At 42.3% G+C, this 27,309-nt stretch overlaps 1 protein-coding gene across 14 annotated transcripts in view; it reads left to right on the forward strand.

Annotated features, from left to right (window-relative positions):
* The window catches only part of SYT14 (synaptotagmin 14), a 261,174-nt gene that overhangs the window by 191,364 nt on the left and 42,501 nt on the right, over positions 1-27,309 (forward strand). For all 14 annotated transcript variants that reach the window (XM_075925111.1, XM_075925106.1, XM_025178349.2 and 11 more), the window contains 2 exons: positions 22,794-23,062; positions 26,024-26,473. In XM_075925111.1, coding sequence (XP_075781226.1) covers positions 22,794-23,062; positions 26,024-26,473 — 719 coding nt within the window. The remainder of the gene's footprint in view (positions 1-22,793; positions 23,063-26,023; positions 26,474-27,309) is intronic.

Consider the following 27,309-nt stretch of genomic DNA (forward strand, 5'->3'; position numbering starts at 1 on the left):
GGGATTTAAAAATGGCGGCGCCCCGCTTATGCAAATGAAGCCTGGGAAATTCAAATCCCGGGCTTCATTTGCAAGTGCGGTATGCCTACATTACCCCGCTAGTTCGAACTAGCGGGGTAGTGTAGACATACCCTTTCTGCCTGCAACAAATTAGACCTTTCTGAGCATCTCCGAGACTGTTTGTGTTGATAGCAAACCACAATAAGGGCCTGGCTGTCTCATCGCAGAGACTATCACACTGGATTTTGGACTGTATCAAGCTCTGTTACTCCCAAGCAGAGATGCCCACTCCAGACATCATATGGGCACACTTGACCAGAACCATGGCTTCCTCAATAACATTCCTCTGCAAAGTACCCAAAAGAGACATTTGTGTAGCTGCTACGTGGTTGCCAGATCACACATTTGCAAAACACTACGCACTTACACAGTTGGGACCTCTCACCAAACTGAAGCTTGCTAAAGTGGTTCTTTCCACTGCATTTCTACCAGATCTGAAGTTCCTACCTCCCTAACCAGGAATAGCTTTGGAGTCACCTAATTTGGAGCACCCACGTGGAAATCTCTCTTGAAAAAGAGGTTACTCACCTCAATAATAACCGACGTTCTTTGAATATCCCTGTGGGTGCTCCACTACCCTCCCTTTCTTCCCTCTACTTCGGAATTCTGGCCTCTTCACAGGCATGGTTCTGGAATAGAAAAGGAACTGAGAATGCACCTGCACCTGAGGATTCTGTATCTGGTATTGAAACCCTGCTCCCTTCCGAGAAGGTGAATATGGAGCGTTTACAGAGCTTTGCTCCAGTCCGTCTGGTGTAAAGGGGTGTTAAGGCAATAATGAATGCGGCCTAATATATGTAAAACTGCCCAATGCCATTCTGAAAGTTACTACAAGATTTAGCTGCCATGGTGATAGTCTTAAATGTGTAAATTAGAGTTTTTCCCAAGAAACTATAAAAGGGGAAATTATAGCTTAACCTATAATAACAGCTTTTTTTAAATGCAATGCTTTACATGCCTTGTTAAGTTGAAGATACAGAAAACCAACTAAAATGTAAGTGGAATTCTTGGAATTAAGGAAAGTGTTGAGACTATTTTACCTGCTGATTGGATTGCATTTATTACATATTAATATTCTTATTAATGTAGTTCCTGAAAAAGAAGTAACTCTTCTGTGATATCTGGAAAAGATGTTTATTCTGATAATGTTTGTCAAGTCACATGGTAACATTTCTGAAACAAGCTGTTTAAGAACTTTGTTATCTACATCATCACATCTGCTTTTCCTTGTCTATGAGACCAAGTTTTGGAGCAAATGCATTGGTCAAAAAACTGGCATTTCTGTATAGCTCATTCATGGATTTTCAGACTGCGCTGGAGTAATCAGTAGAGAAAACAATATTTTGCATTGTTGAAGTAAGATTTTGGACCCATAGATAGCCTTTTCACCTTTCTAGCACTTTATCCAGTTCTATTAAGCCACATGGTATATGGCACACAGCCTATATTTTGGGACTTTATTGCTGCCAGAGAACAGCTGAATGAAAATTTTGCTTACTTTAATGCAGAGTAAATGATAAAAAACCTTTTGTGGATATGAAGGTTGTCTGGCTACACCCTAAGAAGTACAAGACACATTTTACGTGTTTAATTAAGCTGTAATTTTATTATTAGATGTCTGTGACTACCCAGCAGATACAAGTATATAGTGCAGGTAACCTCATGACTATTCCATAATTACCCTGTAGGCTTCTACCAGCTCCCCTTCTTTTTCCATCCAAGTCCCTCCAATAAATCCATTATGGGAACCTTACCATCCATGCCCCCCTTGTAGAAAAGTTAAGGTGAGTCATGAATATTGGAGGGTTGGTTCCATGCCATACTAATCATAGGAGTCCTAACTGTCCCCTGTTGGTTTGTTTATGAATGCCTCTTTTAAGTCCTTTTCTAAACATGGGTGTCCAGAACCTAAATAATGATCTGTGACATAAAGCATATGCCCATTTTATGATGCATGAACAGAGCTTTTCCTGAACACACTGTGGTGAAGGCGAAAAACCCCAACTGCACCCAAGTAAATATGATGGCAAGGGAAAAATTCTTTCCCAATCCTCCTAAAAAGTGTGTGTGAGGGGAGGGGGGGGAGGGCTAGTATAATGCTCACAGCAGGTCTTGACCAAACCTTACATTTTATAAACTAAAGGGGAAAGAAGATGGGACCTGCTTCAGCCTGCTGCATGTACAAGAGAGGCTTCAGGTGCCCAGTTGCTTCTTTTAAACCTAGCATTCCTCAAGTATGAATCAGTGACCCTGCTGATTCCTTTTCAACTGTTTCCATCTCTGCCCTCTTCCCCTGCCATAAAACACTGTTCACTTCATTCTGCCAGCCAACTGAATGTCCCCTGCTTAAAGGTGCAGGGAAGTCATCTGGCGATGCTGAAAGAAGGACAAGAGCAAAGTTCCCTGTAAGCTGCACAGCTGCATGGCTGCACAGCTATTTTCTGAGCCCCTCTCAGAGGTTCAAAGCTCCCGCGCAGGCAGGGATCTTAGCTGACTGCTGGGGGAGGGCCTTCTTGCTAAGCAGTGATTTCAAAGGGAACTGCTGCATGCTTCAAATGGAAGAGCTCCCAGAGCAAGTAAGGAGGAGAGATAAGGAGGGAATAAGTGGTTAGTGGGAGGGGAAGGGGGAAGAAGAGGGTGAGATTAATTGACTGGGGGGGTCCCAGACGGGAGGGGAGTTTGGAGAGTCCTATCTGTGTGAAGAGAGAGGCAGAGGCAGAAAATCAGCATCCTCATCAAGCCTTCTGGTCTGGGAGTGGGAGATAAGGGGCTGACTACATGGAGTAGGTGGGGGAAAGAATGGGTGGGTGGGTGCTGGCATTGGGGAGAGTGGGGGAGTTTGTGCTGCATATCCTGGGATGAGGTGAGGAGGGGTGGTGAGTTTGTTTGTATTATGTCCTGTAGGCTGTTTATGCATGCAAGTTTGAGGAGAAGGATTTTATCCCAGCCCCAGGCTGGGCTGGGGGGAGCAGATTGCACAGGAGTAGGTAGGAGACAAGAGGATGGGTGGGTACTGGCATCTGTACAGTGAGGTGGAGACATGGGGGAGATTGTTTGGTGTGTCCTGACTCACTTGCTGAAGTCCCCTCTGGTTGTCTTGGAGGAAGAGGGGGGGAAAGCAGACTGCAAAGTATGCGTGTGTGCATGCGCGCACGCGCCAGGACATATGTATGATTACATTTCAAACATAGTTTACATAGGTGTTAGTGGCTTAAGGTAAAAAAGAAAAAGATTCTTTTAACAGAATGTTTTGGTGTTTTGCAGATATCTAAAACTCTGATATTAATCATTTTTAACTCCTGTGTTACTAATCAATACATGGTAAATTGTATTCCATTAAGGCCAGTTCTTTGCTATGTGAGTCCGAAGGAGCAAGTACTAGGTGTGATGCTAGTTGTTTTGGAGGATGAAATCTTATTTACAAGCTATTTGAAATTTTAATCATTCTAGTCAGAAGGAGAGGATGGAAGATGATAAAAAGTATGGGTAAGATCAGATGAGAAACAATTAAATGAAAAAGAGTCTAATACATCAGTAAAATCCCTGCAAATGGCATGGAAACTTTTCAAAGACATCATAATAGAGGCCCAACTTAAATATATACCTCAAATTAAGAAAACACAATAAGAGAACCAAAGAAGTGCCTCCATGGCTTAACAACCAAGATTTGCAGATTTTGAAAGCTTCATGTCAGCATTTCAATTCATGAAAAACCCATTTCAGTTTCACATTGCTAATTCTTAAGACCTTGTCAATTTGCTTGGCCTAACATTTGTTTGAAAGAAGATATGCTCACACTTCAAAGCCAACTTGATCAGTCAAAAAATTAATCAGTTTTGACAATGTCGGATGCACTTTTGTGACAGAATCAGTTTGCTATTTTGATAACTGCAGTTGCCAAACTTTTTCCAATGTTTAGTTCAACATCGAGCCGTTGAACACTACCTGCTGGGCCTTACCTTCTAGCCAGCTTTCTATCCATCTTATAGTCCATTTATCCAATCCACATTCCCTTAACTTGCTTTGAAGTAGGAATAAGATCCTCCGGAAAAGGGCACTTTTTCCGGAGGATCGGGGCCAGTGTAGACGCTCTTTTCCGGCTTTTTTAAAAGCCGGAAAAAAGCGGCGGACATTTTTATTTAAATGCCGCGGGGGATATTTAAATCCCCCGCGGATTTCCCTATTACGGCTTCTGAAATTAACATGCCCCTTCCGGAAAAGGGGCCAGTGTAGACGTAGCCTCCATGTTGACCTTAGATTCTCCACATTTTGATAGGTGAATCACATATACATAATTTCCTTTGTAAAAATTAAAATTCCAAGAGAATGTGCTACCTTGTAAAACAACATTTTTACATATACTCAAAATCTTTTCCTTTTACAGGGAAGACAAACCCTTCATTCACTATTATGATGTACGTTTATTCAGTCCATTGAACTTTTCTCCCATCCAAAATATTAAAACCTGAAAATTCCATTTGGACTGATTGAGCTGCAGAACAGCAACAGCTCTGGGTGCTTAATCATTCAAAATAAAAAAGGATTCCTTTAATTTTTAAACATGTATTTCATTTTATGTTTTATTTAAATTCTTAACATTTGCATAGATCCCCTGAAGGATTAAAACTAAAAACTTACAGTAGATTAAAAAACGAAGAGAAAAATATTGTATCTAGCAAAATTGCAGAGGAAGGAAAGAAGTCACTGAGACTACGTCTACACTGCAGGCTTCTTGCGCCAGAACTGTTTTGTGCGTCCACACTGCCATGTGCTTTTGCGCAAGAGTGTCCATGGCAGTGTGGATGCCCTCTTGCGCAAGAAAGCTCTGATGGCCATTTTAGCCATAGGGCTTTCTTGTGCAACAGATTCATGTTTCCTGTCTACACTGTCTTCTTGTGGAAGAGCTTTTGTGCAAGATGGCTTATTCCTCATGGGGAGAGGAATAACTCTTCCGGAAGAAGCCCTGTTTTCCGATGCTGTACTGTAAATTTAGTTGCACAAGAACACGCATGCAGTGTAGATGCTCTGCAAGCTTTTGTTCAAGAACACTATTATTGTGCAAAAAGCCTGCAGTGTAGATGTAGCCTGAGTGTAAAGATATTCATAGTAACTACAAAACATGACTTCCAAAAATTGTGAATTTGTATGAAGTCCATTATTTTAAAGAAACTCAGAACCAGGTTCACTATGATGTTTATAGTAAAGATTGTCTCCCTCATTGTCTACTGTGAATATTTAAAGAAATAACACACATGAGATATTCAAAACTAACTTAAAAATATGTATTGATTGCTATTTATGTGTCTAGGGCAGGGTTTCTCAAAGCAGTCCTTAGAACCACTCTGAGAAAGATGCTACTGGCTTGCTCTGGCTTGTTTATTTTCTGGTCTGCAGCCACAGAGCCTCATGGCTCCCATTGGCTGCGGTTCAACATTTGCAGCCAAGGGGCACCATGGGAAGCAGTGACCCAGTCATTCTGCTTCCAACGGCTTCCCTTGGCCACAAACAGCAAACTACAGCCAATCGGAGTCTCAATCGGAGACTCCATGGCTGTGGTGCCGATAAGTAAACAAACTGGAGAAGCCCAGTAGCAGCTTTCTCAGAGTGGTTCTGCAAACCACTTTGAAAAACATTGGTCTAGGGAATTACAATCACAAGAACAAAGTATCAGAGGGGTAGCCAAGTTAGTCTGTACCTGGAAAAACTTAAAAAACAACAAATAGTCTTGCAGCATTTTAGAGACTAACAAAACATGTAGATGATATCAGGAGCTTTTGTGGGCACAACCCACTTCTTCAGATGAAAGGAGTTATTAAAGGTCCAGTTCCAAAATAAATAAGGGAAGGGGGGGGGGGGGGGGAAGAAGGGAAAAAAAGTAGGGGAAGAAATAGTCCATTAGAGGCTACATTCTACATGAAGTTGTAGATTCCAGATGCTAATGAGTGATTCTTGGAAGTAGATTGGAGAAAATGAATACAAAATTGTAGGATTGTGGAGATGATGACCATTTGAGGGAAGTAGTTGAAATACCCCAAATCCTACATTTGCAAACACAAGGGCTGTGTCTACACTGGCATGAATTTCCGGAACTGCTTAAAACGGAATACTATTCCGTTTTCAGTTTTTCTGGAAAAGGAGGGTCTACATTGGCAGGCTGCTTTTCCAGAAAAGCCCTTTTTCCAGAAAAGTGTCTGTGGCCAATGTAGATGCGCTTTTCCGGAAAAGGGCCCCGATTGCCATTTTCGCGATCGGGGCTTTTTTCCGGAAAAGACTACTGGGCTGTCTACACTGGCACTTTTCCGGAACAGTGTTCCATAATAAGGACTTATGCCCAAGCGGGAGCAGAATAGTTTTTCCGGAATAGCGGCTGATTTTGTATGGTAGAGCGTCGTTGCTTTTCCGGAAATTCAAGGGCCAGTGTAGACAGCTCGCAGCTTATTCCGGAAAAGCAGCTGATTTTCCAGAATAAGTGGCCCAGTGTAGACACAGCCAAGGAAAGGAGCTTTACCAATAACAATATACTTTTGTTAAGACGAAAATGAAAGGTAATGGACCAGAATAAAGTGGAGAAAATTAACAAAAATAGGTGATGAAGCATTTTTAAAAACACCAAAAATGTGGGAAGAAAAGCTTTCTATGAAATAAGCTCTTCCAATCTTAAAGCATGATTCCACTCTGAAAAGAGTGATTTTTTTCTATAGTGGTATTCAGCCAGAAATAGGTTATTTCTATGAGGACTTATGGAAATCCCACTGAAGTCAGTGGAACTTTTATTGACTTCAGTGGGCTTTGAAGAGAGACTCTTGAAAAATAGACTAAAAATCATCTTTTGATTAACAAAATTTAAAGAAGATCTTCACTTCTGAAGTCCACTTCTGCCCTCTTACTCAGTGTGATTGCTGATTATACCAGGAGTCCATCATCTGCTTGTGTTCATAGATTAATTTACCAATTGTTCTTATTGTACCCAATCAATAGTATCTCTCAGGAAGAGACAACACATAGAAACAAAAATTTTTTATAATTTTAAACTTTGATCTATACACAAATGGATGAAATACAATATTTGTTGTTAGGTATATAATTGTGCTGCTTCTTCAAGAGACATCCCTGTGGGTGCTCCAGAGCAGGTGTTGATGCACCCCTGCACCATCAACCAGAGTCTTTAGAACAGTGTCCTGGGAGCCACGTGTACAGTGCCTGGGTGACGTATATTCAGTGTCCTGGCACTATCCATATGTGGCCCCTCCACTTCAGTTCCTTCTTACCATCCCCAGCCAGAGACGGAGCTCAGCAGTGTTCCTCAGCAACTTATCTTCACTAGACTTTTTTCCTGTTAGATAAGTAGTTTGTAACTATATAAGGGAAAAAATGAAGACTAGTTCTCCAAGTTCTTCTCCCTATATATATAAAAAAATTCTTTCCATATTCTTGTTCCAGTTAAGATTCTATAGATAATTATGCCTGGCTCTCCAAGTTTTAAACATTGTAGTACTTGTAACAACTCTATGCCTTTGTCCATTGGGCTCTCCAAGTGCATGCATTGTGGGGGAATCTCCTTCCCCATGACTGCCACCATTGCTCACATTTGAAGGCATGACTCTACATAGATGGGGGCCTGCGCAACAAGTGTATCTTGCTTGAAAAATCCATCTACCCAGCCTCCAACCCGGGCACTGAGATATCAGAAGTCCCTCAGCCTAACAAAGGAAAGAAACCTTCAAAAAAGCGTGCCTCCTCAGTGCTGCATCTCCCAAATGGCACTCTTCAGCCAAAATGGTACCAACTACATCTATGGGTGTGTCTAGACTACAGGGTTTTGTCGACAAAAGTGAACTTTTATCGACAAAAGTATACCTGCGTCTACACTGCCACTGAGTTCTATAGACATAACATCGACAGAACTCAGCAGTTTTGTCGATGGCTGTAAACTTCATTCTACGAGGAATAACGCCTTTTGTCGACAGAAGGCGTTATTGCATCTACACTGTCTTGACAAAACAGCTTGCTTTGTCGACAGAACTGGATGTAGTCTGGATGCTCTTTGTCGACAGAAGCTTTGTTGACAGTATCTGTCGACAAAACTTCTGTCGACAAAAGCCTGTAGTCTAAACGTACCCTAGGGTACCGCAACTCAGTATGTACAACGCTCCAGGCATCTCTGACACCGTCCGCACTGCAAATATGCATGGCATTCACAGACACCATGCTTAAAGGCTTAAAGCTGCTTGTCTCACGTACTGCAGCACCATCAACTGTGGCACCGAGTACAACTGACGCTGCCTCATCGGAGCAGTAAGACCTGTCTACCATCCTTCAGTCTCTCTCCGCACCAACTGCCAGCACCGCGGAGCCGCCACAATTTAGCACTTAATTTAGCACCGACACAACCATCCATACCAAATTCTACCATGATGCAGACCATCATGACACTGTCTACTCTGGCACTGAGATATATGCCAAACCTGAGATATATGAGACCTGCTAGTCTCTTCCACATTTAACTCTCCATTTCTCAGTGCCAATAACTCACCAGGCACCCCGGCACCTAAGTGACAGTTGTTGCCTACAGAGTTTTCTAGTGATGAAAATGATGTGAACATAACTTTTTCACCACAAATATACTGTCAGCCCATACTCAGCTGAGCTATGCTGCAACTAGAGACTTTTCTTCCTGGGCTGGATGCCGCCACCTATGCAGTATTGGAGACATTGACATTGGCCATATTGGAACCCACAGGGACCCAATTATAGGCCAAGGATTACAAAGGAATACAAAACACAACATGCCTCATCTCCACCTCCACAATACCCATCATAGCAACACCAAGGGGAAGAAACCCAAGAACCACAACCCCAACAGACTGGTCCAGATACATTCCCAGACACTAACTCCTCATCTTCCCCAAATAAGGCAATTATGCCACCACCAGCAGCGGCTGCAGAGAATTTCACTGACTTCCAGCATCTCTTTAAAAGAGTAGCAGCAGATCTTAACATCACGTTGGAAGAAGTTGCAGAGAACCAGCACAAACTCACCAGCATCTTACAATCAGCACCATCATCAAAGATTGCATTGCCCATCAACCCTGAAATAATAGACCCTGCCAAGACCATCAGGCAAACACCCACCCCCATTCCACCTACCTGTAAAAGAGTGCACAGGAAATACTGTCTCCCCCCCCCCCCCCCGCAAGGGTTCTGAGTTTCTTTTTGCTCACCTCTCTCCAAATTCCCTGGTTGTGGAGTTGGCACACTAGAGGAACAAACAGCAACATTTTCGGTCTACACTCTCTGACTGCGACAGTAAGAGGTTGGATCTCATAGACTCATAGACTTTAAGGTCAGAAGGGACCATTATGATCATCTAGTCTGACCCCCTGCACAGTGCAGGCCACAGAATCTCACCCACCCTTCTTAGAATAATCCTCTCACCTAAGTCTCAGATATTGAAGCCTTCAAATACTTTGAAGGCCCCAAGATGCAGAGAATCCTCCAGTTGTGATCTGTGCCCCATGCTACAGAGGAAGGCAAAAAACCTCCAGGGTCTCTGCCAATCTACCCTGGAGAAAAATTCCTTCCCGACCCCAAAGATGGCGATCAGCTAAACCCTGAGCATGTGGGCAAGACTTACCAGCCAGACACCCAGAAAGTTCTCTATAGTAACTCCATTGACCTATTTCCCACTGATAATGAATGGTCAATTAGTTACCAAGATCATGTTCTCAAGCCATCCCCTTATCATAGAACTGGAAGAGACATCATAAGGTCATCAAGTCCAGCCCCCTGCTCTAGGCAGGACCAATCCCATCTAAATCAACCCGGCCAGGGCTTTGTTAAGCCGGGACTTAAACACCTCTAGAGATGGAGACTCCACTACTTCCCTAGGTAACCCATTCCAGTGTTTCACCACCCTCCTAGTGAAATAGTTTTTCCTAATATCCAATCTGGACCTCTCCCACCATAACTTGAGACCATTGCTCCTTGTTCTGCCATCTGTCACTACTGAGAACAGCCTCTCTCCATCCTCTTTGGAACCTCCCTTCAGGAAGTTGAAGGCTGCTATCATATCCCCCGTCACTCTTTGCTTCTCCAGACTAAACAGACCCAACTCCCTCAGCCTCTCCTCATAAGTCATGCGCTCCAGCCCCCTAATCATTTTGGTTGCCCTCCGCTGGACCCTCTCCAATGCGTCCACATCCTCTTTCTAGTGGGGGGCCCAGAACTGGACACAATACTCCAGATGCGGCCTCACCAATGCCGAATAAAGGAGAATAATGACATCTCTGGATCTGCTGGCAATGCTCCTCTTAATGCAACCTAATATGCCATTAGCCTTCTTAGCTACAAGGGCACACTGTTGACTCATATCCAGCTTCTCATCCACTGTAACTCCCAGGTCCTTTTCTGCAGAACTACTTCTTAGCTGGTTGGTCCCCAGCTTGTAACTATGCTTGGGATTCTTCCATCCCAAGTGCAGAACTCTACACTTGTCCTTGTTGAACCTCATCAGATTTCTTGTGGCCCAATCCTCCAATTTGTCTAAGTCACTCTGGACCCTATCACTGCCCTTAAGCGTATCTACCTCTCCCCCCAGCTTAGTGTCATCCGCAAGCTTTGATATTCAACAAAACCGGTCCTAGAACCGAACCTTGGGGCACTCCGCTAGAAACCGACCGCCATCCTGACATTGAGCCATTGATCACTACCCGCTGGGCCCGGCCTTCTAGCCATCTTTCTATCCATCTTACCGTCCATTTATCCAATCCATACTTCCTTAACTTGCTGGCAAGAATATTGTGGGAGACCGTATCAAAAGCCTTGCTAAAGTCAAGGTATATCACATCCACTGACTTCCCCATGTCCACCGACCCAGTTACCTCATCATAGAAGCTAATCAGATTGGTCAGGCACAACTTGCCCTTTGTGAATCCATGCTGACTATTCCTAATCACTTTCATCTCATCCAAGTGCCTCAATATGGATTCCTTAAGGATCCCTTCCATGATTTTTCCAGGAACTGAGGTAAGACTGACCGGCCTATAGTTCCCTGGATTGTCCTTCTTCCCTTTTTGGAAGATGGGCACTACATTTGCCTTTTTCCAATCATTCGGGATTTCTCCCGATCATCACGACTCTTCAAAGATAATAGCCAAAGGCTCCGCAATGACATTTGCCAAATCCCTCAGTACCTTCAGATACATTAAATCTGGGCCCATGGATTTGTGTACGTTTAGCTTTTCTAAATAGTTCCTAAACTGTTCTTTACCCACCAGGGGCTGTCCATCTTCATCCCATCTTGTGTCACTTAGCGCAGAAGTCCAGGAGCCGACCTTGTCCGTGAATACAGAGGCAAAGAAAGCATTGAGTACTTCAGCTTTCCCCACATCATCTGTCACTAGGTTACCTTCTTCATCCATTAGGGGCTGCACACCCTCTCTGATCACCTTCTTCTTGTTAATATGCCTGTAGAAACCTTTCTTGTTATCCTTCACATCCTTTGCCAGTTGCAATTCCTTTTGCGCTTTCGTCTTCCTGATAACCCCCCAGCATTCTCGAGCTATACCTTTAAACTCTTCCCTGGTCATTTGTCCAAGTTTCAACTTTTTGTAAGCTTCCTTTTTGTGCTTAAGTTCACAAAGGGTTTCCCCTGTAACCTAGTCCGGTCTCCTACCATGTTTGCCTCTCTTGCTACGCATCGGGATGGTTTCTTTCTGTGCCTTCAATAAGGCTTCTTTAAAATACTGCCAGCTATCGTGGACTCCTTTCCCCTTCATGTTAGCATCCCATGGGATTCTTCCCATCAGATCTCTGAGGGAGTCAAAATCTGCTTTTCTGAAGTCTAAGGTGTGTATTTTACTACTCTCTTTTCTTCCTTTGGTCAGGATCCTGAAATCTACCATGTCATGATCACTGCTTCCCAGGTTGTCACCCACCTCTACTTCCCCTATTAGTTCCTCCCTGTTTGTGAGCAGAAGGTCAAGCTGCGCACGGCCCCTGGTCGGATCCTTCAGCACTTGTGTAAAGAAGTTATCCCCAACATTCTCCAAAAGCTTCCTGGATTGCCTGTGTACTGCCGTATTGGTTTCACAACAGATGTCAGGGTGATTAAAGTCCCCCACGAGAACCAGGGCCTGCAATCTGGCAGCTTCGCTCAGTTGTCCAAAGAAAACCTCATCTACCTCATCCACCTGATTTGGTGGCCTATAGCAGACACCAACTACAACATCATTGCTGTTGTTTTCTCCTTTAAACTTAACCCATAGACTCTCAACAGGTTTTTCTCCCTCTTTATACTGGAGTTCAGAGCAATCATAGTGCTCTCTTACATATAGCGCAACTCCTCCTCCTTTTCTCTCCTGCCTGTTCTTCCTGAACAGTCTATACCCTTCAATGACAGTGCTCCAGTCATGCGAGTCATCCCACCAAGTCTCTGTTATCCCAATTAAGTCATATTTATTGGACTGGGCCAGGGCCTCCAGTTCTTCCTGTTTGTTGCCCAGGCTTCTCGCATTAGTGTACAAACACTTCAGGTAACCAGTTGATTGCCCTATCTTCTCCATTCGAGACAGGGGTCCTCCTTTCTTGCTCCTTCCTCTCTGCATTTCTTCCTGGTATCCGACTTTCCCTCTCCCCTCAGGGTTTTGGTCACCATCCCCCGACGAACCTAGTTTAAAGCCCTCCTCACTAGGTTTGCAAGCCTTCCCGCGAATATGCTCCTTCTTCTCTTCGTTAGGTGGATCCCATCTCTTCCTAACAATCATTGTGCCCGGAACAGAGTCCCATGGTCAAGGAAACCAAAGCTCTCTCTGCGACACCACCTGCGCAACCATGCATTTACGTCCTCAATTCGACGATCCCTGCCCAGTCCTTTCCCTTCAAAAGGGAGGATGTACGAGAACATCACTTGCGCTCCGAATTCTTGGATCCTTCTTCCCAGCACTACATAATCCACAGTAACCCGCTCAAGGTCATTCTTGGCTGTATCATTAATTCCTACATGGAGAAGCAGGAAGGGGTAGCGATCGGAAGGTTTGATCAGCTTGGTAAGCCTCTCAGTCCCATCCTGAATGTGAGCTCCCGGTAAGCAGCACACCTCTTGAGATTCCAGGTCCAGACGGCAGAGGGATGGTTCAGTCCCTCTTAGGAGGGAGTCCCCGACCACCACCACCCGTCGTTTTTCTTTTGGGGTTGGTGGCCGTGGAACCCCCATCCCTAGGACTACGCATCCCATGCCTTCCAGTAGATGGTGTTCGCTTCTGGTTTCTTCCTTGTGAGGTCCCTTCCAAAGAATTCACCTCTGCAGAGCCTGTGGAGAGAGCTCGAAAGTGATTACTTACCTCTGTAGCATCAGAGGATTCCTATGCTGGCCTTTTTCCCCTTCTAGAAGTTACATGCTGCCAGTTCTCTTCTTGGTCACGTACTGCCCTCTCTGGTTCCTCTGCCTTCCGTGCTTGAAGGATTAAACGCTGCCTTCTATCGAGGAAGTCTTCATCCTCTCTGATCGAGAGTAGGGTCGACACTTGGGCCTCCAGTCCTCTAATTTTTTCTTCCAAAATGTCGACCAGCTTGCACTTCATGCAGATGAAATCTGTTCTGTCTTCCGGGAGGAAGACAAACATGGCTACGCTGTGCAGGTAACAGCAGCAGACCCATCACCATCCATCACTGCTGTCCTGGAGAAGGGATTTAAAAGAAAGGCAAGAGAACCTCCCGCCCTTCCTTCTCCCCTTCCAAACTCCCTCTCTAAACTCCCTGTTAGCACTCACCTGTTTAGGAGGAAAGTTTATATTTCCACTACACTACAATGTAGAGTAGCAAACTATGTTGCTCTATTGAGTAAATATGATTACAAAAATTACTCAAAATTTATTAACTTTATTAATTACATCCCAGAAGCAAAAAAGCAACAGTATAAAGCAGTTATTGCTGAGGGCCCTGCGATATCAACGTAGCCATAACAGGCCTCAGCCTCATCTCACACCATCAAATTCAACAAACCAGCCTCCCCAATCAAATAAACAAATTTGAGGCTTTTGTCCAGGGTTCAGAAAGCCACTCATTCTCTTCAGTGTCACCATCTCTACAAAAACTATTCAAGCACTGGCTCCTACCCTTCTATTTCAATTGGCAGCACATAACATCAGATAGATGGGTTCTGCAAGCAGTTCGATCAGGATACACTATTCCATTTATCTCCATTCCCTCTAACCAACTCCCTATCCCTACAGATCAGTCCTCAGATCATGGTCCATGACTATCTCCAACTACTAGGTCACATGGCTTCTTGCAACCATGTGGTGCCAAATGCATGCTTCTTCATGTGATGCCTCCAGAGTTGGCTCCGAACTGTTTACAAGCCAAATGTACACCCCCTGTCCAAGTCTCTCTTCATTCCCACATGAGTAAAAAATTTACTACAATAGTTGACAAACAGCATATCTCTGCACAGGAGTCCCATTCAATAATTCAAGTCCCTCAGTAATGATCATCACAGATGCTTCTCTTACACGAGGAGCCCATCTAGCATAACACACGACTCAAAGCTTATGGTCCAACACCGACAGATCACTACACATAAATGTGCTAGAACTAATGGTGATCAGGTATGTTCGTTCCCATTTCTTACAAATCATTGTCAACAGATACACCAGAGTCTACACACACAATGTAGCCTGTATGTTCTACATAAACCATTCCCAGCCCTCTCTGTATGGAGGCCAAACCACCATAATGGGTTCCTCAAGCACAAGATCACCATAAGCATCTTTTATCTCCTGAGGGTTCTCAATACCGCTGCCAACGCTCTCAGCAGGGCTCTACCTCTGAGCACAATTGGCAAGTAAATGACATCCTCAGAACCATCTATCACCACTGGGGCTGCCCCATGATAAACCTGTTTGCCACAAGCAATGACAAAAAGTGCAATCTCTTTTGCGCCAGCGCTGGCATAGGCAAGAGATCCCTAAGGAATGCTCCCCTAATCACATGGAACCACCACCTGCTTTAGGCTTCTCTCTCATCCCACTTCTCAACAAAACTGTACACAAGATACGATGTGTCAAAGCCAAAGTCAGACTCATAGCCCCTTCATGTCCCAGACAACCTGGTATCCATTCCTCACTAAGATGGCACTCTTCCCTCCAGCCATCCTCCCTCCAATTTCTAATCCACTAAACCAATCAGGGACACCAGCGCTGCACCCCATCCTATCTATGCTCTACCTCAAGACATGGTGCCTAGATGATTCTCTGCTCTAGAGCTAGAGTGCTCAGAGAGACAGATTATACCAGATGTAGGGCCTCTGCCTTCCATTCTTGAATACTTTCTGCAAGTAAATACCTTTTGCAACTTGATGAGCTCCATCAGAGTTCATTTAGCTGCAATAATGACCTTCCATATGAACATCGGCCACAAAACGATATTTGTGCACCCAATGACAAAAAGATTTCTCAAAGGCCTCCAGGCCCTTTAACCAGATATCAGACCAACAACTGAGCCTTGGGAGCATTAGTACTTAATGCTCTTACCCAACAGCCCTTTGAACCCATGGCCACCTACTCTACTCCACCTGTAAATTAAAACTGCCTTTTTGGTGGCCATCACTTCAGCCCGGCACATTGGAGAGATCACAGTCCTTATTGCTAACCCCCATATACTGTCTTTTTTAAAGATAAAGTGACCTCCATACCCTCCCAAAATTTTACCCAAAATTTGATAATCTTTTCACATAAATCAGATGATTCACCTTCCCATGTATTCCCCAAGCCTCATGTTAACCAATTTGAATAATCAGTGCTTACACTGGATGTCCGCAGAGCACTTTCCTTTTATATACACAAGGCAAAAACTATTAGATCCTCACCTAAATTGTTCGAATCTATAGCAGACTGCAACAAGGGCAAGGACATCTCATTCCAGAGGCTTTCCTCGAGATCTCATATTGTATCTGTCCCTGCTACGAGTCCATCTGATTAACCCACCTATCTCAGTGCAAGCGCATTCCACCAGGGCAGTGGCTGCATCCATAGCCTGTCTATGCAAGGTTCCTATAACAGACATGTGCAGAGCTGCCATATGGGTTTCTGACCAGACTTTCCCCAAGCATTATGCAATGTCTCACAGAACACTTCCTACCACTAATGTAGCCAAGGCTGTATTGTCCACAGCATACCTGCCTGATCCAAGGCCTCTACCTCCATGATGCATATTGCTTTGTAGTCACCTGGTCTGAAGCACCCACAGGGATGGGTCTCGAAGAAGAAAAGGAGGAGGTTACTCACTGTGTGCAGTAACTGATGTTCTTCAACCTGAGCATCCCTATCCTCCCTTTCTCCCCTCTATTTCAGAGTCTCTGAGCCAGTTCTCCAGGTAGAGAAAGAACTGAAGGAGGGGGCCACACATGCACAGTGTCAGGACACTGAATACAGGTGTTCCCGGCACCGCATATGTGTGGACCCCAGGACACACTTCTAGAGACTCTCGTCGATGGCACAGGAGCACCCCAAATCCTGCTGTAGAGCACCATGTGGACACTTATCTCAAAGAACATGCGTAACTGCCCATAGTGAGTAACTTCCTCTTCTACCTCTTTTAGTAGTTACATTCTTAGGGACAATGCCCAACTTCTTATTATAAGCTTTGTTGAATTCTGTGATTTCACTGGTGTCTGCCAACAATTAAATTATCTTCACAGGGCTCCTTCTGATAGTACTTTAGTGCATGCAATGATACATACACAGTGATAGACTTTTATAAATTAGCATTTATAAAATTAGCACAATTAGGGTGCGAGATATCCAGGGTAACTGTGTGGTAGCAGTTAGCAAGTGTTAATTGCTTCTGCTATATTTCAACTCTTTCCTTGATGGTCTTCCATGTGACCTGCGTTGTCTGAGGAAAATATCCATATAATCCCATTTCAGTGACTGCTGAAGTGTTATTTGGTAAATGCGTACATGCTGAAATTTTCAGTGGGTACATGTTTACATGGGGTGGAGGGAAGGTTTACACTATCACATCCCTAATTGGCAGTACTTCTATACTTCTGGTTTATAAAGGATGGGCTTGTGGCAGTAGAAAAATGCAAGAGCGAATTAATCTCAGTACAACTCCATTGGATTTAGTGGAATTCTATCCAGAATGAATTAGGTCTACAATTCTGGGCAATTACTAATCCATACTTCTGTTTGCTTGACTCTGAATTTTGGGGCAAGGGTTTAAACACATTGAAAACAGGAACAATTGTATCCTAATGCAGTGATTCGCAAAGTGGGATCCGCAGATCTCTGGTGGGTCATGGATGCCTTGCAGGTGCTTTGCAGCTCAAGTTCAAAACCTATTAGTGCCCCTGCAGTGGGTAACCCATGCTGGTGTTCCAGCCTTGTTCCTCCGTCTCCTTCCCCTCCCCCCCCCCCCCCCCCCCCCATATCATGAGCTTGGAGCACCAGCAGAGGCTTCTTTCTGGGAAGTGGGGAGAAAGCTCCAAACCTTGCTGTGTGATCTGGCTCTGAGGGAAGAAATGGCTCCAGGCGCTGCTGCTCCCTTCCTCCTTCCCTGGTGGAGGGAACAGCAGCACATGGATGTGCTGCCTAGAGGCTTTCCTCACTGCTCTCCTTGGCTGGATTCCGGCCAATGGGAGCACCAGGAAGTCATGTTACATGGTGCCTGGGAGAGGTGCGGACTGTGAAGGTAGGTTAGTACTCCCTTCATCTCATGCCCAGGTCCTGCACCTCACCCCCTTCACACATACACACCGAGACCCCGCATCTCCTGCACTCTCCTCCCAGTCCACTCTTGCCTCCTACCTCCCGCCTAGACCTTGTACCCACACTCCCTCCTGCCCCCCCACCTCCTGCCCAGATCCTGCACCCTTATCCCACTCACTGACAGCCTGTCCCGCACACTGAATCCTTCATTTTGGCCCCACCCCAGAGCCTGAGTTGGTCCACCAAATTCACTAACTCCAGAACCCCAGAAGGGAATTAATCTGGCCTCTGGGAATCCCTGAATCTCAGTCCTCCCTGTCCTACTTCTCCCCCCATATGGGGCTGGAGTGCCAGGGGAATGAGGTGTTTCAGTTGGGGGCCACATCAGTGAGGGTTGGGGGGGTTTGGAAAGGTTTTCATTTGTTTGTTTTTGCTTCTCACTTGTGTGGTCCCTGACTGATTTTACTGTGGGTCAGTGGCCCCCAACCCAAAAAAGTTCCCTACCCCTGCCATAAATAAAGACAATGTTTTGTGTTGGACATAAATTAATATTTTACTTTATTTAAAATGAAGTTTGATAAACTAACATGAGAAAGTTAAAGCACTTAATCTGTTTAATAATTTCAATTAATACTTCCTTTCTTACTGGTTGAATTAAACCATTCTTCCTAGCCACAGCACTAGCAAGATGGCTCGGGCATGATTATATAATTAGCAGCTAGTTTCCATTAGCTGCTGGAGGTCTGCAGAAAGGTTTACCTTGAGCCATGTGGGCCATGAGCCAAAAAAGTTTGAGAACCACTGTCCTAATGTATCAGCAAGAATGTAAGCAGCTGTGAGCTAATGGGCCTGATTTTCAGAAGTGCTGGATTACTTGCTGTTCCGATTCAAGTCATGGCAAGTAACATCTGTGTGTGCTCACATAGGGGAAATAAAATTTCACCTGAAGAAAAGTCTATCTAATATTAGCGACGAGGAGTCCTGTGGCACCTTATAGACTAACTGAAGTGTAGGAGCATAAGCTTTCGTGGGCAAAGACCCACTTCGTCAGATGCATGTCACATGCATCTGACGAAGTGGGTCTTTGCCCACGAAAGCTTATGCTCCTACACTTCAGTTAGTCTATAAGGTGCCACAGGACTCCTCGTCGCTTTTGCAGATTCAGACTAACACGGCTACCCCTCTGATACTATCTAATATTAGATGAATCTTAATACCAAAAAGTCCAGGGTTAGTATTTTTTAAAGTACTTTACCCCCAAAAAATTCAGTCTAATTCCTTTAAAAGCTTTATTACCTTTTAAAAGGCTTTTTTGATTCTGAAATGGTTTGTGCCTGTTTAGACTGATTATAGAAACATGTACTTAGATCCTTAATATCAGCATTCAAAACCTGTTTTTAATAGTTTACATTGTAGTTCTCTTTACTAAGTAAGCTTTCAAAAATAAATAGTTTAAAAACTTGCATTTATGTTTCACTTTTTCTGACATTTATGAATCACTCTAGCTGCTTAAAAGGAATTTTCTTCTCTTCATTTTTACTCCACCTACGTTAAGAGCACCTTTTCTGTCATACAGCCTTATGTAGTTTCCCCATAGGGATGTATAATAGTGTTCATCAAAGTGAAAAAAGAATCACACAGTCATTTTATTTACTCATTTAAGACAATAATGGTGCTTATAGCTATCCGGACACACTTTGGTTTCTCTAAATTGCGCATAAATTGCTGGAAAAAATTGTCAGTGTAGATTGCAACCTTAAAAAAATATAAAAAATCGAGGCATAGATGTATGATAGTTATTGTCTCATTTAGTGTTTGTGGGCATGTTGCCACTTTGAGCAGAAACTATTGCATTAGATTTGAAATAACATTAGCAACATTACTTGCAAAACGGAAGCCTTAATTACATAATAGATTGGAGTGATACTATAAAAGTATTAATTAGATTTTAAATAATGTATCGATCCAGTTCTCTGGGCACATACAATTAATACAGAAACAATTATCAGAGGGGTAGCCGTGTTAGTCTGAATCTGCATAAACAATGAGAAGTCCTGTGGCACTTATAGACTAACATTTATTGGAGCATAAGTTTTCATGGGCAAAGACTAACTTCATCAGATGCATATAGTGGAAAATCCAGAGGCAGGTATAAATATACAGGCATATGAAAAGAGTACCAATCAAGAGTAAGGCTAGAGATAACGAGGTCAATTCAGTCAGGGAGGATGAGGCCCACTTCTAGCAGCTGATTGGAGGTGTGAACACCAAGGGAGAAGAAACTGCTTTTGTAGTTGGCTAGCCATTCACAGTCTTTGTTTAATCCTAAACTGATAGTGTCAAATTTGCAAATGAATTGCAGCTCTGCAGTTTCTCTTTGAAGTCTTTTTTGACGTTTTTTTTTTTTGTTGCAGGATGGCTACTTTTAAATCTTCTACTATGTGTCCAATAGAACACTTCAGTCTCCCTGGACACACAGTAGCAGATTTAAAAGTAGCCATCCTGCAACAAAAAAAACTTCAAAAACAGACTGAAATAAAATCTTATATTGTTTAATGGCTGTACTTTCACTAATTTTTTGGTTTCACAAATGCTTGTATGAATATGATTGTGGTCTCTCTTCATTGTCAGAAATGTTTGTGTTGCCATGTCTTTTGCTTTATCAAACAAGATCTTACCATCAACAGCTCATAATTTTGCCCCTACCATCATCTGAGCCGGGATGGATAATAATTTTCCCCAGGGGCCACTTCAAAAATTTTTGAAGTAGCTCCCGGCCACCCCGGAAGGGGCAGGACCTAAATGGGAAGGGCAGGGCCTAAACAAGAAGAGGTGGAGCTACCGCACCCCCAGACCATGATTGGTCTGGGAGTGGGGAGCGCCTTGGCCCCCCTTTCCCACTAGGCACCTGTCATGACCATGAGGGATGGGCAGCAGCTTGGGGACTAAGGGGTTAACTGTACCTCGCCAGGTAGCTGTCAGCCAATGGAAATGCAGATAGGGATTTCAAACTGAGATAAAGGAATTTTTGGTTTTTCCCTCCTTTGTCCCTGGGCAGTTGACTGCAGATACTGAGGGGGACAGACAACATGTCTCTCTCCAAGAAAAGGCTCTTCACTATCTGTAAGTAGGGTAAAGTTTAGATAAATCTGTTAGGTTTCATTGTTTTATTGTTTGGGAATGGGAACCTGATGTCTGTGCATTTAAAAATGGGTTTTCCTCTCTTTTGTAACTAAGTTTTTGGCTCAGGGGAGTCCCCCCAGGAGTATATTAATTGGTGACTTTTCCATCTTGTCAGTATGCTTGTAATAGGAGTATTGTGGTGATAATAAAAGTTCTTTCTTTTTTATTAACCTGGTATTGGTTAATTTTTGTGTCCTGGTTTTACTTTAGGGCTGAGATTTCCCAAGTGATCTCTTCCCTGGTTGTTCTTACCATTACTTGGGTGGTGGCAGCAGATTTTTACCCCCAAAATATAGGTTTTTAAGATTTTGGGGGGAAACTTTATACCAAAGCCTGGAAAGATAAGATTTTGGGATACTTTTGCGAGCCCCCACTTCTGCATTCATCATGCCAGAGTGGGGAATCAGCCTTGATAACACCCATGTCCTGGAAGAGTCTTGGCATGCTCCCCTACCCCCAGGCCAATCAGGGCCTGGGAGTGGGGGAACGTGGGAAGCCTCCTTCTGCCCTGCGAGGAGCACGTGGCACTTTGAAGTGCTGCGGGCTCCTCACAAGGCCGGGGCAGGGTGAAGGAAGCGTCACACAGCTCCCCTACCCCCAGGGGCTGATTGGCCTGGAGGCAGGGGAGCATGCGAAGCCTCCTCCACTCTCCCCCCCACTTTGAAGCACCACACGCTGCTTTCAGGATGGTGGCAAAGCGGAGAAGGCTTCGGATGCTCCCCTACCCTCAGGCCCTAATATGTTATACATATTTTACCTATGTCATTGAATTTTCTATTTCTTCCTCTAGCACAGACAATATTTTATTTTTCCAACTGCAGTTTACTTGGTAGTACCAAGTGGTAAAGCAATAAACCAAAATTTGAAATGAGTGCATAAAATCAGGCTTCTACATTTATATTCAGGCACCTCGATTTTCCATGATTCTGAGTAGACAAAGATCCATTTGTGAGTGGAAGCTGAAAAAGTTTTGCCCTTGAAAAATCATGCCACTTTGAGGATCAATCTAAAGCTCACTCTAGTCTTTCCTCTGGCTCCAGTAGCTAGGCACCAATGTCTGATTCCCAGATACCAAACGTTGAGCCCTTTGGTTTTTATAATTAACACAGGAGATGATCCTGAGAAGCCTGTAAGCGTGTTAAATTCAGTGAGTGAAACTGATCTGTGTGAAGGAGCGCGTTGGTAGTCTCTCTGTGTAAAGGCTGGGCATTTCCCACAGTGGTGCCAATGCAATTTCTAAAAGTCATGGGGAAAAAGCCTTGGTGCCAGCCTTCCCTAAGACGGTGTACTACATCACGTTACTGATACATACTGGGGTGCCAGATATTCATTTACATAGGTCCATTGTCCCTGACACTTCATGCATCTGACATGGAGGGGTGCTAGTCACTCTTTCAGCCTGTTGGAACAGCAGCCACATCGCAGCCGCTCATCAATCTACTGTGGGCTCGGAATGGATTTCATTTCCCCAGCTGCTTCACACCCGGAACTCTGACATTGCACCCAATGGAGTTGCAGGGGCTTGGTACATCTCACCATCAGGGCCCAAGTATTCATATTTTATAACATCTTTGTGTCATGCATGCATATCCAGTTCATGTATCCCCGTGATTTGTATTTAAAAGAGACAGATGAGTTAGTTTAGTAACATAGTATGTTTTCAAGTATATCCTATTTAAATTGAATCATCAAGAAATTAAAGTTAATAGTAATTTTTAAATGTTGTGTTCAGATGTTTGAATTCAGTATTTTGCAAATAAATATTTCAGCAGTTAATAACCAAATGCTACATCTATTTTCAATTCAAAAAGTGTATAAGTAAAGAACTATCATTATTCACAGCAAACTGCATTCAGCGAATGAGAAGAACACCTCTGCTGGATGAACTGCAGCCTCCCCCGTATCAGGATGATAGTGGTTCTCCTCACCTCTCTTGTACCCCCTCTGAAGTTGGTGACAATAAATGTGAATTTTCCCACTGTAGCAACAGTCCAAGATGTTCATACAAGTGCCCAAGTGAAGGAAGCACTGGTCATGAAATAGAAAGCTTCCATAACAAAGGATATGAAGAGGATGTACCCAGTGATAGCACAGCTATCCTTAGCCCAGAGGTAAATAAAATACAGTCTAGCACTACATTTGTAGGCATCTTGGATGTAACATAATAGTATTTTAACTTCTCTGGTAGATATTATAAATTTATAAATGTCTTGCTTCTAATTTACATCTTGCAGAGTCTATGTTAAATGTAAAGCTCCATTATAAAAAAGAAAAATGTATATTGCCAAATAGTATAGCAATAAGATTTTTAACTTGCTATGTATAATGACACTTCATTTTAAAGCAATCCCCCACCAAGAATGGCTTATTTTCTAAACCAGTAAAAAGCTCTGATAGATATTATAATCATGGGGAACTATGTGTTAACAATTTGCTTCTCACAAAAGTTTTCAATTAAAAATTTAGCAATAAATCAATCAAAATTATATTTCTCTTAGTGCCTTTCATATTAAACTCCCCAAACAATTGGACAATATCCTTGATTAACAATCCTTATGGTTTTGAGATTAAAGAAATATTTGTATTATGGATAATGTAGTATATTTATGGTATACTTACTTGCTTATTTTTTCCTTATAATTTGCAATGATTATTCTTCCTAAATTGAAACTTTACTACAACTTCTTTAGATGTCTAGCATGGGTAAAGACAACCAATCAAAACAATTTTTAAACCATAAGAAAACTATTTTTAGATTAAAAAACTATATTTTAACATATGCTATTCATTGAGATGAACAAGTCCTGAAAGGACCTCAAGATTTATATTGAGGTTTTGAATGTTATATTAATAATACAAAATAATTTCAAAATATCTTATTCATACATTACCTTTTGTCACACTAGCCATTGGATTTCTTTCACTGCTGATTGTATCAGTCCTTGGAGTGAAGTTAGTGAGGTACAGTGTGCAACCATACAGAACCATTTATTGTGATCAAAACTATTTTGTGTTTTAAAGTCAATTCAGGCCCAACATTTGGTTAAATGTTCCTTAGGTGATCTAGAATTGTCCCATTCATTAATTAATAAATACATTAAATGGGAATCAATGTAACTTCATGTATCAGAGGGGTAGTCGTGTTAGTCTGGATCTGCAAAAGCAGATCGTGCTCCAATACATCTGTTAGTCTGTAAGGTGCCACAGGACTCCTTGTTGCTTTTGTAACTTCATGAACACCCAGTAGGTTTAAAGACCTGTTTCTCACTCCTGATGTTGCTCACTCTGATCCTTGTCCTCATGACAGGTTGTATCATTTTCCATATAATCACAGATCTAATGGAAAGTGTGGAGTTGACAATTTGCAATGTAAAACGTGCATTGAAACTTTATGCTGCCCTTTTAGAGACAAAAAGCCCCAAAGATGTGAGGTATTACTGAACAAAGAGTATTGCTGACCAAGGGAAGAGAATACAAGAGGTACTGTGGAGGGCTTGGTTGGAAATAGCTTGTCTGGTCTTCGGGCTTACTTGGGTTGGTCTTCGGGCTTACTTGGGTTGAGCGTCCTGACAGAGCCCAACAATCACATGGGGAATGAAAACACAGATGCACAAATAGGCTTTCCCAAATAGAAAAAAGTATAGGTTTGACAAATACTGTAGTCAGTAGGAGGACCAGATAACAAATGTGAAAAAACAGAACGGGGTAGAGAGTAATAACTGCCTATATAAGGAAAAGCTTGAAAGTGTCCCTATAAAATCAAGGCATCTGGTCACCATAGTGGTCAGCCATCTTTTGGGCCAGTCCACAGTGGATGCGTTAAAAGATTCTTTTCATGTTCTGCTGCATTATAAATGCCAGAGAATTTTTATGTAGACATCCTATGTCTGAATGAACACCACAGAAAAAAATTTGATCGGAGGGGTTTCAGATTGTTGGTTTTATTGAAATATTATTGTGTTTTCGAATGTGAGGTACACAAATTATTTCCTTATCACTGACATTTTAAAAACAAAATTATTTTGACAAATAGTGAATAGAAATTGTTTGTTGAGATATGTTGAAATATTTCTAGCACTGTGTGAAGCATTCGCTGTATTTATGACATAGAAAGTTGTTCTGTGAAATCTGACAAGTTGCTCCACACAAAATAGTATTTATTTTAATAAAAAAATACAGCCTTAATCATGCCTCATGATTAGAATATATTTGTAGTTACAGCTAGGTAATTTTTAATACACTACCAATGTCATGCAAATGCAGTATATTCATAGTAAACTATTTCTAATGTAAGGGAGAAAAATCAACCCATGTTAAAGAAGGATTCATTGGGCAAACCAAAGCAATTATATTTGAAACATAAAGCAACAGGATGTCCTTACGCCTTTATTAGCTATTAAAAATGTAATTGCACATCTAAAAAGAACATTGAAGATTTTAAAAATTAAGCATTAGTAATATTTGCTTTATGGACTGATACACTGTATATGGCAAGAACAGAAGATACAGAAACAAAGGTATGTTTCTTGTATACTTCTAAGGAAGATATATTTAATGGGCTATAATAGCCATCTGCTGCTTGGGCACAGTTTTCCCTGAGTGCAGCGGATATTGTATGGGCAACCAACTGCAGCATTTGGCCCATTACTTGCCTTACTTGTGTATATTTCACAATGTTCTGTTACCATCAATCAGGTATTAATGTGTTAAATATATTAAGTTGAGTATTTTTTTAAAAATCTGCAGAATCCCTTTCTTGAATGGCATTTTATTTATCTAAGCATATGTGGAGCTGAAAAAATTGTGATTAGTGTAACTTCATTAGTTTTAGCTTTTTCTTTTCCAATTGGCACCTGGGTTTGTCTGTTTTGACCAGCTGGAGATAGCTTTGGATTTTCCTTGGTTGCCAGTCAGCCACCTCTTTATTCTGCAGTGTTTAATTATCTTGTTTATGATGTGAACAAAAAGATCATAATCACAACATGCTGATTAGAGAAAACCATGGATTTCCATGTTAGAGTTAATAATAGAACACCAAAAATAAATAAATGCATTTATATTTCTTTTCTTAGGATATGTCAGCTCGAGGATCATCTTCACAGCTTCCTAAAACTTTTGATCCTGAGCCCGTAGCTAAATATGGCACGCTGGATGTGACTTTTGACTATGACTCACAAGAACAGAAACTTCTAGTAACAGTGACAGCTGTCACAGATATCCCAACATATAACAGGACAGGTGGAAATTCATGGCAAGTACATCTAGTTCTTCTACCTATAAAGAAACAGAGAGCAAAAACCAGCATCCAACGGGGACCATGCCCTGTCTTCACAGAGACATTCAAATTTAATCATGTTGAGTCTGAGATGATTGGGAATTATGCTGTTCGCTTTAGACTGTACAGTGTACGACGCATGAAAAAAGAGAGGATTGTTGGGGAAAAGATTTTTTACTTAACCAAATTGAATCTTCAAGGGAAGATGTCAGTACCAGTGATAATGGAGCCTTCTTACAGTTTTTCTGTGAGTATTGCACAAAGCAGAATGAGTATGTGATTATATAAATTGTCCTGATTATTAGGAATAGTTTATGTATTTATAGAGACAACATTCCACTGACTCTTCCCATCTCCATTGTCATGCGCACTTTATGCAAAATAATTGTCTGGGGAAGGAAGGTCATTACAGCTCAAAGATCCAATTAGCTACTGCTAGGTCAATTTATTAATCATGTGTGAAAGCTGCCTATACTTTTTCATTTTGATTGCTTTGGTATTTCCACTATACAAATATTATAATTGTAGGAAGGAGTTAAAAATATTATATTAATTTGAGATTAGTTTTACAGCTTCAGTTTATCAAACTGTTAACCATTGTGCTTTCATTTTTAAAAATCTCTATTAGTCGGTGATTTTTGTCTTCCGTCCAGTTTGTGATAGAATATCCATGCTTTGCTTTCCCAGGAACAATAGGGAACCTGAAGGTGCTGAAGCCCTTATTTTAATTACTTCAGAGGACAAACAAAATAAAGTGTTGTTAAACTGGTTTTTAGTCATGTTAAGCTATATAGGACAATAATCTGTTGGGATTTGAAACTAAGATCAGCTAAAAGTGTAATATGAAGTCCTGGGGATGAAACAGGTGATATAAAAGGACTTTATCATCTCCTATTTTTTATGATTCTCTAAGAAATACAAGGGAATCCTGGGTAGTGCTTTCCGGGGACAAATTCTGATCATATGCCTTAAAGTGAACTTTCATACTATTGAAGTGCTTAGTACTAGAGTGATTTTTTTCTTGTTCTTGGAGATCCTGCAACAATGATATGTATTTTGCAACATTTTTGTGTCAGTGAAAAT

Source organism: Pelodiscus sinensis, chromosome 3, assembly GCF_049634645.1.
Source record: "Pelodiscus sinensis isolate JC-2024 chromosome 3, ASM4963464v1, whole genome shotgun sequence".
NCBI classification, from domain to species: domain Eukaryota; kingdom Metazoa; phylum Chordata; order Testudines; family Trionychidae; genus Pelodiscus; species Pelodiscus sinensis.